The 12,206-nt window shown below is 44.2% G+C and overlaps 1 protein-coding gene across 7 annotated transcripts in view; it reads right to left on the minus strand.

Annotated features, from left to right (window-relative positions):
• Positions 1-12,206, minus strand: part of F8 (coagulation factor VIII) — a 79,754-nt gene that overhangs the window by 12,524 nt on the left and 55,024 nt on the right. For all 7 annotated transcript variants that reach the window (XM_053374721.1, XM_053374720.1, XM_053374725.1 and 4 more), the window contains 6 exons: positions 11,736-11,901; positions 10,166-10,378; positions 8,045-8,273; positions 6,936-7,118; positions 3,449-3,565; positions 2,612-2,683 (listed from right to left, as the gene is read on the minus strand). In XM_053374721.1, coding sequence (XP_053230696.1) covers positions 2,612-2,683; positions 3,449-3,565; positions 6,936-7,118; positions 8,045-8,273; positions 10,166-10,378; positions 11,736-11,901 — 980 coding nt within the window. The remainder of the gene's footprint in view (positions 1-2,611; positions 2,684-3,448; positions 3,566-6,935; positions 7,119-8,044; positions 8,274-10,165; positions 10,379-11,735; positions 11,902-12,206) is intronic.

Genomic DNA, 12,206 nt, shown 5'->3' on the forward strand with positions numbered 1-12,206 from the left:
TTGGGGGGCCAACTCCCATCTCTTGCGGTGGCGCAATTAGTGCCAGCGCCTTCTGTCAAGAGCTTGGGTGTAACCTTCGACGCCTCTCTTTCCATGGAGGCGCAGGTTGCAGCCACAGCAAAGGTGGCATTTTTCCATCTCCGCTGTATTAAGCAGTTGGTCCCTTAGCTTTCTCACCCTGATCTGGCCACAGTGATCCATGTGATGGTCACCTCCAGGATTGATTATTGTAACTTGCTCCACACAGGGCTGCCCTTGAAGCAGACCCAGAAACTCCAGCGGGTGCAGAATGCTGTGGCAAGGCTCCTTATGGGGTCCTTGCCACAGGATCACATTCATCCTGTGGTTTACCAACTGCACTGGCTCCCGGTGAAGTACAGGGTCCGGTTTAAGGTGCTGGTTTTGACCTTTAAAGCCCCACGGGGCCTAGGACCCAAGTACCTACGGGACCGCCTCTCCTGGTATGCCCCATGGAGAACCTTAAGGTCCACAAATGACAACACTTTGGAGGTCCCAAGTCGCAAGGTGGTTAGATTGGTCTCAACTAGGGCCAGGGCCTTTTCAGTACTGGCCCCGACTTGGTGGAACGCTCTGTCACGAGACTAGGGCCCTGCAGGACTTGACATCTTTACACAGGGCCTGTAAGACAGAGCTGTTCCGCCTGGCCTTTGGTTTGGACTCAGTCTGACCCTTATGTTTTCCCTCCCCTTACGATTTTGATCCATGGGATACTTTTAAAATGAGGCTGCATTTTAAATTGCATTTTAACCTGTATTTTAAATTGTTTTCCCCCCATTATGTTTTTATTGTAATTTTGCTGGTGTTGGCCACCCTGAGCCTGCCTCTGGCCGGGGAGAGCGGGGTAAAAATACTTTTTAAAAAAAATATTATTATTATCATTATTATTGCTTAAAGTGGGATGATATTGCTTTAAATGTATAGTGCAAATGGTGCCTGAAAAGCTTCGTCTTGTCCACTGGATATGTCATCCTCCATCCCTCTGGTCTCTGGGTGTCTTTCCCAAACTTTTTTTTTTTTAAAAAAAACACTACTCATTTGCTGAATGCTCAGATGAAAGTAACATTTCCATGGACCCAATAAGAATGAGCGGAAAGCTAAAGTCACACATGACACAAATAACAGCAACTTCCACATGGAAAACATGGCACTTCAAGAGTGCCCATAGATGCATAAGTAAACAGGAACCTGAATGTCTCTATTTTGTCTCTGAAGACTGAGCCCATCTAGGCCTTGTGCCAGAAGCCAGCATGGGCAGGTCAGTTGCCAAAGCCAGCAGGAGGATGAGCTCTCTATGGCTGCACCGGTCTCCTTTTTAAAAAGTAAACATTTGTTTGAAGTCACCCAGCTCTGCAGGGAAGCAGTGGGCGAGGTAGCTAGAGCTACTACCACCACGCACATCTTCTACATCTCTGGGTCCCACACCCATCTTTGGAGGAACCACTGCTTGTGCTACTGCAGACAGGTCGGAACAGCAGAAATGTCAGTGAAAGACCAGCAACGGAGGAGTACTCTGCTGCCTGTGCTACTCTGGACCCCCCAATCCCTTTAAAAATGTCAAGGACTCCTGGTGCTACCAGTCAACCTGTTTATCGATCATTCATTCTGATATTTTTGCAGGGAGATGCTGGCCATTTAATAAGCATTAATTCTGATTTGTTGTCAGGGAGGTAAGATGACACCACATCAGAACAAGCATCTCCTCCATACTTTCCAGGGTGTTTTCCTATCACTTTCCTCATCACAAAAAGTCCAATCTCCATTATGGAAGCGGGTTTCTCGCACGAGACCTCGTAATAATTAAAGTTGCACAACCTGAATTTGCAGGTAGTATGTGACTGACTCCCACCTGAAAACAGTGAGAGTCTGGAAGCACCCTCAGTGGAGGGCCAGGGGACATGGGAAGCTACCTTATGCCGTCAGGCCATTAATTCATCTATTCACCATTGTCTACACTGACTGGCCTCTCCATTCCTCAGCTTCATGTGGGTTGAGAGTCTTTTAATTCCCCCTCCTTCACATGACATTCTCCAGCTACTGTTATCCAACACTTTCTCCTCCCTAAATCTGGGTATTCCCTATGCAATGGATGTAGCACTCCTATCTGGATTTACAGAGCATAGGGAAACTCTGGATTTAGGGAGGAGAAAGTGTGGTTGGAGGAGAATCCCTCATGGGAGAGGGGGGAATTAAAAGGGATTCGCAATCTACACTAAGCTAAGGTATGCACAAGCCCTGCCTGGCTTTCCAGAGTTTCAGACAGGAGCCTCTCAGCCCTATTTGGAGAGTCTGGAAACTGAAACTGGGGCATTTTGCATGCAAAAGAGTAGCCATCATATAATATTTGTGCAAGCAAATCACAATGAATGCACAATAAGCAGGTTGTCTGGATGAGCTCCCTGGATGAGCCTGGAAGCACCTGAAGCCAGGAGTCATGGTGTGGAGGTTCTGATTTCAAAATATGAGACACTCACAGAGTTCTGTGGAGCTGTAATGTTCTGGTAAATGCGTCACTCCTCCTAAATGGGATGGCAAGAATATGTAGCAGAAACAAGTGTTCCATCAATTAATAAACCAAGATTCAAGTGCTTACCATAGTGTTCTGAAGCTGTGATCTGTGAGTCTGCGATGTAGCCAGAAGCTAGGCCCAGAGGAATTTGACACCCTGAAATGAAAAGTTTGAGAAAATATAAAGGTGTTTTAATAAAGACTTATAAATAACATTTTCTAAATTCTGGGCTTTGAGCTGTCCTGGGAATGCCAGACCATGTAATATATTGCAAATTCCAGCTTAATATTTGGAATGCCTGATGGCTTGCTCTTGTAAGGCAGGACTAAAGTTGCAAAGATCTCAATTCTGCCTAGGTTTTTGGGGTGTCATTAAATCCATAGAAGCAATAAGGACTCTACCTTATACACCAAACCTTAGACATTGGTCTATCTAATTCAAAATTGTCTGCACTGACTAGCAACAACTCTTCAGGGTTTCAGCCAGGGGTTCTGTCCCAGCCCTACCTAGAGACACCAGGGATTGAAACTGAGACCTTCTGCATGCAAAGCAGATGCTCTATCAATAAGCAACAGCCAATTCCCCATTACCTGCTGTAAAATGCAACAGAACAGCATTCTCCCTTTCATCTCTTCACCCATTACAAATGTTCTTTTAAGTGTATCCTGACCTGCTCTTTGTCTGATTGCCACAAGGAACAAATGTGAGCTTTATGTTGAAAGTAGCTTTCAGTCCAACTTGCAGATGTGTGAGGGTTGATCAACAGCTAGAGCTAAGTGGTAAAAATCTAGATCTTAGGAATGTATTGTCACTCCTTTTATGTCTTTTTCAGAAACATAACACAGAGAAACTGAGATCTGAGCCTGTCCCTATCAGAGAATCAAAGTGCCAAGAAGATGAATGTCGTGCTTTGCTACTCACGCTGGTCGTACACTAGGAAGAAGGCACTCATCCCAGCCTGCTCATGCTCAGCAACCATACATTCCACCTGCCAAATCCCAGGGTGGGATGGGCTCATTTCCACTGTCTCAAAGGCACCTGCAACCAGAAGGGGGAAAGAAGGTCAGCTGGTTATTCACTACTGGGTGCTGAACACTAGAGGAAGGAAAGAAGAGTTTTGCATGTGAGTTAAGGTTGAGCATTGGAGACTCTCCTTGTGAAGAGGGTGGTCCTTCAGAATGAAGTGATGTTACATGCAAATGCAAGTTCTTTGTCTAAGAGAAACAGCTTTAAGAGGTGTTATAACAATCCTAAGGTCTCAAATACAAAATAAATGTTCATAGATGTACAAGGCAAACACATACATAAGTATATAAACCATGTGTCTGAAATAGTACAGGAGAGCAATCCTGAAGCCATTTTGACTCTCCCAGTGACCTCAGATATTCCTCTGAAGTAAGGGAGGAAATTGGGGAAAGCCTTCCCATTGTCTTTTTGCTTCCAAATCCTGTTTTAAAGGGTGTATTTGTGTATAAGTTCGGAATAGAGTAGTTATTTTCCGAACTTAAAAATGGAAAGCTTAATGCTGGTGGTCAACAAAAGAGGTTTAAAGACTGTCTCAAGGCAAATCTAAAAAAATGTAGTATAAACACCAACAATTGGAAAACATTTGCCTGTGAATGCTCCAATTGGAGAACAGCCTTTACCAAAGGTGTTATGGGCTTTGAAAACACTCAAACTCAGGATGCATGGGAGAAACGTGCTAAGAGGAAGGCATGCTGGGCAAATCCACACCGTGATCAACTCCTGTCCGGAAACCAATGTTACCACTGTGGAAGGACATGTGGATCCAGAATTGCCCTCCACAGTTACTTATGGACTCATTGATAAAACCGTGTTTATGGAAGACAATCTTACTCGGCTACGAGTGATTGCCAAAGAAGAAGAAGATTTGTGTATGAATAGGGTGAGCCTGTGACCTGGATTCAGGAACTAAAGTATTAGCCATCATAAAAAGAATGGCCAGGCTGTCCAGTAATGCAATCAGTGATCATTATCAAGTATCCTGGCAAACAGGATTTCTGTTGTAGATCACCTCCTCTGCTGTATACATCCTTCTGTGATGTATGTATGATGCTTCAGGGGGTGGTCTTGGGCTACAGATTGGGCAGTTTCAAAACTCTATACAAGGGTTTGTGCATCATTGTTCAGGGTTCTCTTTCCTCCCTCCTGTGTGTGGGGAGTGTGGACCCTGTTGCAACAGTCCTTTTCTATTACAATAGAGATCATGCTTACTAGCCACTTTGCTTCTCAATATATTCTGGTTGGCCTCTATTATTTTCTCCTACCGATAGGGAACCCACTTAAGAACTCCATATGGGCTCTTGGATACCCCATAAGGGAAAAGGAGCAGTTTTTTCTTATAACAGAGGGAATGATATTGAGTGGAGAAGGGGGGGGGGAGAAAGAGGGAGTGCTCCACCCTTTTTCCTCCTGCCACTTTGCCAAGCAGCCTTGCTGCACACTCCAGTGTTCAAAAAGCACATCTGCAGCATTTTGAGCTCTACAGTTAACAAGGAATCTGCAGAAGAGAGGATTTAGCAGGGATGTAGCACTCCTTTCCCCAGGCTACTCACAACTGCTGTTTCCTAAGGGTGTGGGTGTGTGGTAGAACTCCGGTAGAACTGGAGTTAAGATCACAGAAAGCTGTTTTATACAAAGTCAGTATTATCTGCACTGACTAGCAGCAACTCTCCATAATTTCAGACACAGGGAATTCCCAGCTGTACATGGTGAGGCCGGGGATTGAACCTGGGACCTTCTGATTATTATTATTTCTTAAAAGATGCTCTACCACTGAGCTACACAGCCTTCCAGGTAGCTACAGTCCATTCTGTCAGCTTCAGTTACAGTACATGTTGTGGGCAAGTTAGCCTTTGAGAGACTCTCTCTGGGATATGATAAAGAATCTTCAAAGTATGTGTGAAAGCTGGAGAGAGCAGCCACCTAGTTTACATGGGTGCTATTGGGGCTTCGGCATTGCCTATGTCTATCCATGTTTATTCTCCTAGTTAAAAAACCAGCAACAGATTCAAATGTGTAAAGTGGATGGTACCGTATTATACCTGTTGTTACCTGCCACCCTAATCTCCAAGTAGTGAGAGAGACTCCAGGGTACTTAGCTAGGGTTCAGTTTCCTTGGAATGAAGATCAGCAGAGATTGTGATGCCTTTAGCGCATATGGTTTTATTTACGTTGTGTGTGTGTGTGTGTGTGTGTGTATACATGCAATCTGAGCATAGGACGGAGGGGCTCTACAGCATTAATACTGCAACAGCTATTGCATCCCAATTAAAACTCCATGAGAGCCCCAAAGTCTGTTTTCTAGCTTGCTTCCAGCTCTCTCCCACATACAACTCTGGCTATTGTCTCCCTATGTAGCAGCTAAGAGAAGAGGGTGAGGGAAAGGCCCATCCATTTGTTCTATGGCACAGAGCAACACTTTTGGTTATGCCAGATGATAGTGCTTAACTACCCAGCCAAAGCCATTACCTTGACAAAAGAACTGACTTGGCAAATTTCCCCTTATACATTCTACCCTCAGATACAGGATCCTAAGTTTGGAAGGGGAACCAGGGTTTCATGCAGACTGGACGTCCCCCCAACCAAAAAACACCCCACATAACATTATATTAGATACTTGTCAAAAATGGGTGAGTCTAAAGTCTCCCAGTCCTTACTTGGAGTGAAGGAACTGAGGAATATGATCTACATTTCCAGATGCTGCAACACAGTTCTTGGCTATCTTTAAATGTGTTTTGAAAGAAAATAGTCTCCAATGTCCCTTCTAACTCTTAAGGGCTATATTAGAGTTGTTGCTTAGAGCAGTAACCACTGAAGTCAATGGAAATGACTAACCTAGGTCCATTAATTTCAATGGGCCAACTTAGGGTAGAGCAAAGTTGGATACGGCCCTAAAATTCTACAATGATGAATTTGAAGAACTGAGTTCTGCTAAGCCCTGGTTTAAGTTAAGCATGATGTAAGCTAAGCATGATTTAGCATGATTCTGTACATGGCTTCTACTTAGTTTATTGTTATCATTATTACATTTATATCCCACCTTTCCTACAAGGAGCTCAAGATGGCATACCTTGTTCTACCCCTCCTCAGTTCTATCCTCACAACAAACCTGTGGGGTAGGTTAGGCTGAGAGGCAGTGACTGGGCCAGGTTCATCCAGTGAGCTACATGGTCCAGTTGGGATTTGAACCCTGGTTTCCCAGATCCAATCCAACATTCTAGCTGCTGCACTACACTGACTCTCTACTGCTCTATGTGTCCTCTAGTGCTATAAAAGAGGCACTGGCTGTTGAGCTCTTTCCCCCTGAGGATATTCCATAGTATTCCAAAGGCAGATATAAGCTGGCAAGAAGGTTATGTATAAAGTCATCCATTTCATGGCTTACCAGGATAGAGGTTGTAGACTCCTAATCGGTACTCCTGGGCCGTTCGGATGGTAAACACTTGCCCATGGAAGTGGACAGAATGGATGTCTTTGGCACCACCCACATTCAACAGATACCACCGCACCCTCTGGTGCTGACCCATCACTAGTCCTGGTAGACTGTCTCTGACATAACCATTGATAGCTGGAGAACAGAGAGAAGAAAAGAAGAAGGAAAATCAGAATGGGGAAAAGGAAGAGCAAAACCCTTATGTATGCTGTTGTTTTCCATTGTTCTGATATATATACATTTGTTTTCATATGTAACAATTCTTATATAGTCAATTGTTTTCATATAAAACAAAACAAAGCAGTATATACAAAAACAGCAAATACCATATATCCCACACTAAAAAGCCCAATTCCCTATGTTGTGAAAATCCAAATAGGAGAGTTACATTGATTGCATAGGGAATCTCTGGATTCTGGGAGGAGAAAGTGCAGGGTAACAGCAGATGAAGGAAAACAGCACGCAGACAGGTAAAATTAAGGGGTGCACAAGGGAATCACAATCCACATTAAGCTGGGGTATGGACAGGCCCTAAGAGCTCTGAATCAACTTTAATTGCACAACCTCCTAGTGGTGCAGCAATAAAGCTGCTAGGACATTTGCAAAGCTAAATAGTGTCTGGTATGGTTGCAGCAGGTTGGGCTAGATGACCCTAGGGGGTCCCTCCAACTCTACGATTCTATTATTTGTCTGCCCCAGCTGCAAGAAAACATGTCTGTCCCATATCAGTCCATATCAGTCCACCAAAGGCGCACTCTTCCATTCTCTTCCTAGACAGACAGATGCCAACACACTTCTATGAATCTGAATTTACTGGCATGTGATTGAAAATAGCGACAGTCAGGAAGAGCCATTAGCTGTTCCCCTCTGAAAAGGCTCCATCTTATACAGCCACCTTCTGCAGATCACACAGCAGAGGGACACAGAGCGGAGCTTCCATCAATGAGTTGAGTAGATTTACTTGGGAGAAGGCAGGGATTTCCATCACATCTCTCCTTGCCCCAGTGCCAATTATACTGGGAGCATGGAAAGAGACGAAGAGGTGGAAAGGAGGCTATTACCATGGAAAGAATTGCTTGCTTTAAAGGCAGGATCATCTGTCTGGATGTGGCAGGGATGCAGACAGTTCCTCTCAAGGTTCTCAGCGAAATACCAGCTCTTGGTCTCATCAAAGATGGTGAAGAGCAAGGAGAATTCCTGGACAGCCAGCTGCCTTCTGTATGCTGTGCTCAGTACTCCAGGGCGGCAGATAATCAGAGGTCCAACAAGACCAGAGTGTAGGTCTTTCTCCTAGAATTAAAAATTGAGGGCAGGTGGAAGTGAGGCGTATCAGTTCCTGTACCCCAGCAGCACTGCAAATACGGAAATCACCGATATGGTGCTCTCCAAGACATTGCTGGATGGCATCATGTTGGCTACCCCCATCTTAGAGTCATGTTCATGCCATGTCAACCTGGATCATGAGGCTGAGAAGCCTCACCTTTTAATGGGGATTAGACAGATTCCTGGAGAATAAAGCTTCCCCTCCTTTGTGACTAGTATACAGGGGGTGTAAAAAAAAAGAAAGAATTGCAAGCTAGCTACTTTTCTGTGGGCCTACTTACAAGTCTGGTATAAAAACTGAAATCTTAGAAGTCAGATCCAGTTATAGCTATGCAAAGCTGACGTGTATGAAGCTCTCATCCCTTCTCTTCCTTCCCTTTCTCTGCTCCCTTCCCTTTCTCTGCCACAATAGCACCTTCCATTTAATGGTTTCCCCAGATGGGCTGCAATCCTAACTATATATGAAGCAGGACAAGGCCACTTTCACATCAGATGTAATTTTCAAAGTCCTCCCTTTGCGCCCGTGTCACTTAGAATGGGAGCATGGAAAGCCAAGGGGATGCTGATGGAAGTAACAAGGACAATTATGTCCTAGAGCCATCTGTGGCAAACTCCCTCAAATGTCTTAACTAAAAAGATGAGGAGTTGCAGTTATGGAAAGGGAATCTCAAGGAGAAGGGGTGTCGCTCAGTGGGAGAACACATGCTTTGCACACATGGCATTCCAGGTTCAAGCCAGGTAAGCCTGGGAAGGGCTTCTGCCTGAAATCTTGAAAAGCAACATTCTGTGACCTGACTAGGAATGGGGAAATCTGCTGGTTTTGTTTTTCCCAGCCTTGAGTTTAGTTCTCTACATTTCCACATCAGTGTTTGTTTGTGTGTGTGTGTACTAAAATATATGCACTAAAATACTAATGAATATTATATAAAATGTCATCATGAATATTTATCAGTATTTTAGTGCAAATCTGCCCTAAAATACACATTTTGTTTGTAATTTTTGCCTAATACTGTATACACATTTTTGCAAAGCAATTTCCCCAGATATAATGCAGTTGTGCATGCTATTTTCACTAATATATGCATTTATATTTATCCTGGTGTATGCATTTTTGTACACATTACTTGGCTAGGGAACCGCATTGCAAGATTTGGAGAAGTGCAAATTTGAAAAGTTGGCTGTGTTTCACTTTGGATATTGTTTCAGAAAGTACAATTTAAATTTGCATTTAAATCCATCTTTAAATGCAAACTGAATCTATTTTTTCCATCCTTAGCCATGACTGACCTCCTCTCTTGACAAGAGCATATGCAGACCTTCCCTCTGATAGAACTCAGGGAACAAGAAAAAAAAGAAGAGCCTTCTCAAGTGTGGCCCCCTGCCTGTGGAATGCTCTTCCAAGTGAGGCCTGTTGCAGCCATTGACATCCTTTGGTGTTGCATTAAGACTTTCCCCTTCAACTACGCATTGGATGGAATTTGATCCAGCTGAGTTTAATGCTGTTCGTGGTAAGTTCACCCCATCCCATAGAAGCTAGTGTTTTAATGTATTAATTTGGTTGCTTATATTTTGTTGGAGTTTTTTTTTTATGATGGTAGCTGTTTTTAACAATTTTGTATGTTTTCAAACTTGATCTAAGTTGCCTGGAGATAGCCTTGTGTTAAATGACAATCAAATCAAATCATCAGTATGCAGATATAATTTGCTTGTTTTGCACATTAAGTTTCATCAGCTTGCAAGAAGAGACTTTGCTTTTTAATCTTTGCAAGGTGCCCGCTGTTAGGTCTGGCCAGCCCTCCTGTCATGGCCCATGAAATGCCCTGATACAAACAGCAGGAGAGCATGCATTACCCACTTACCAGGCTAATACTGGAGAAATATGCCCATGCCTTGCAGTCAAACTCATTGGCTGTAGGAGCCATGTGTGACAACACCTTGATGGAGTAATCTCGGACCTCCCCCGGCTGCACAGAGTCCTGGATGGGCTGCTCTACTTCCTCCCCATTTCCTTCATAGGGCAGCAGGTTAGAATGGAATGAATACGGTCGGGAAGCCAGATTCTTGAAAGTCACCTGGGTGAAGGGAGGGAAGAACAGGCGCAAAGAGGAGAGTTAACTTTTGGGAAGGGGGATAAATAACAAAGACAATGCAAGCTGTTCTTTACTCTATTGGGGTCACCTTTTAACCTGGAAGACGATACACCCAGTGCTGGCTTGGGTTGGTGGGAGTTGTAGCCCAAAATGCCTGGAGGCCACCGGGTTGAGGAAGGCTGATCTGAGCCAAAACTACCAAGGTAACCCTGGGGGCCTAGCCCTGTTGGGCATATTACTGGCCCCCTCCCTAAATGGTCAGCTTTTTTAAAAAGTACCTTGCCCTTTTACATATGGATATATTAATGCACAAAGGCAGAAATCTGCCCAATCACTCACCAAGAAGAATTGTAATTAAATAACTTTTTTTAAAAAAAGAAGTAATCTTACACAGGTAACTGTAATGATGCCCCACCGCATCCATAGACCTTCTTCCTATACATGACCAGCCCAAGACATTTTGCTGCTTTGGATGAAAGACAAGGTGATGTGTTTCCCCCATCTCCTATTCAATATACAAAAGCCAACTGAACTGGCAGCTGACACTGGAGATGAAAAAGTGTCCTGTTGGGCACCTGACAGTAGGCTAGCCTAGTGGCACGGGGCAGTTCATGTGGCACATACAGTTCTGCCATCCAAAGTTTTGTCTGCTGCCTCATTTTGCCTAATGGGTAGAGCTGACCCTGACTCCTTAACACAAAGTGTGTGGCTACTAACCTGTTATGGACAATCAAACTGGCTCGAGGTCTGAAGGAGCCTTGGGCTGTGTCCTTGTCTCTATCAGTGCAAAACTGCCAAGCGTCTCAGAAAAAAAGGGACATCCTGGTTTTTGGAGTGAGATTGTGGTGACCATTTGGGGGACTGCTCTCTCACCCTCGAAAAAGCACTTTTTCCAGGGCAAGATTGTGGCATGGTGTCACGTGACTCGACGTGGAGCACATCCTGGAAGACATGCATCCCTGTTTTTGAAATGAAAATGTTGGACAGTATGTCAGTGGGATGCTGATCAGTGCCAAGTGGCTGGGTCTAGTTGCCATTTCAATTCTTCACAGAGCCCCAGAGCAAAGTTCTGCCAAGGGCATTGTAGGGAATTTAAGTGGCAAGCACTGGGCCCTTACTAGGTGGCTGGGGTCCTTGCAGTTGCCTAAGAATTCCAAGTGCTGACATCAGGCTTTTCTTACAATGATATGAGCTGGACGTGATATGTAAGGTAAAATACAGACCTAAACAAATGGATTATGTAGAGGAGGGATAGACTATTTTTGTTTTTATAATCCCACTTTAAGTATGAGAGATGACACCCTCCAGCTCTTCCCGTATTTCACATCAAGTGTCTCACCATGATGACATCATCAACCTGTGCTCGGATGTATGGTCCCAAGATGCCCAAGTGTTCTTCCAATTCTCCACGGACCTGTGGCTGAGTGAAAGAGCTGTCCAGGTACTCTTGGTAAACTACTTTCTTGTACTGCCTGGATGGCTTCTTCCAGCTGTTCTTCAGATCCCTGTGAAAACATAAGAGGCTGGTGTGGTCAAGTACAGACTTTTTTTTGGAAGCAGCTGCAGACTAGCATTTCTATATGTAACTGCCTTGCAATCCAGCACCATCTAGGGCAGAGAAAGGGTGTTCTGCAACATTTATGCACCCTGTCACCTAATATTTCTTAAGCAGACCTTTATCTAGTCACTACCAGTCAGCTCCTCTTGTGTGTTTTTTAAGGCATATATCATGGTTGCAACTTTCTGCTGTCCCAAAATCCAACAGACAGGTCACCATTTCACTTATGTGCCCATGCACTGTGCAGCTCTA

The sequence above is a fragment of the Podarcis raffonei genome, chromosome Z, assembly GCF_027172205.1.
Source record: "Podarcis raffonei isolate rPodRaf1 chromosome Z, rPodRaf1.pri, whole genome shotgun sequence".
Classification (NCBI taxonomy): Eukaryota; Metazoa; Chordata; class Lepidosauria; order Squamata; family Lacertidae; genus Podarcis; species Podarcis raffonei.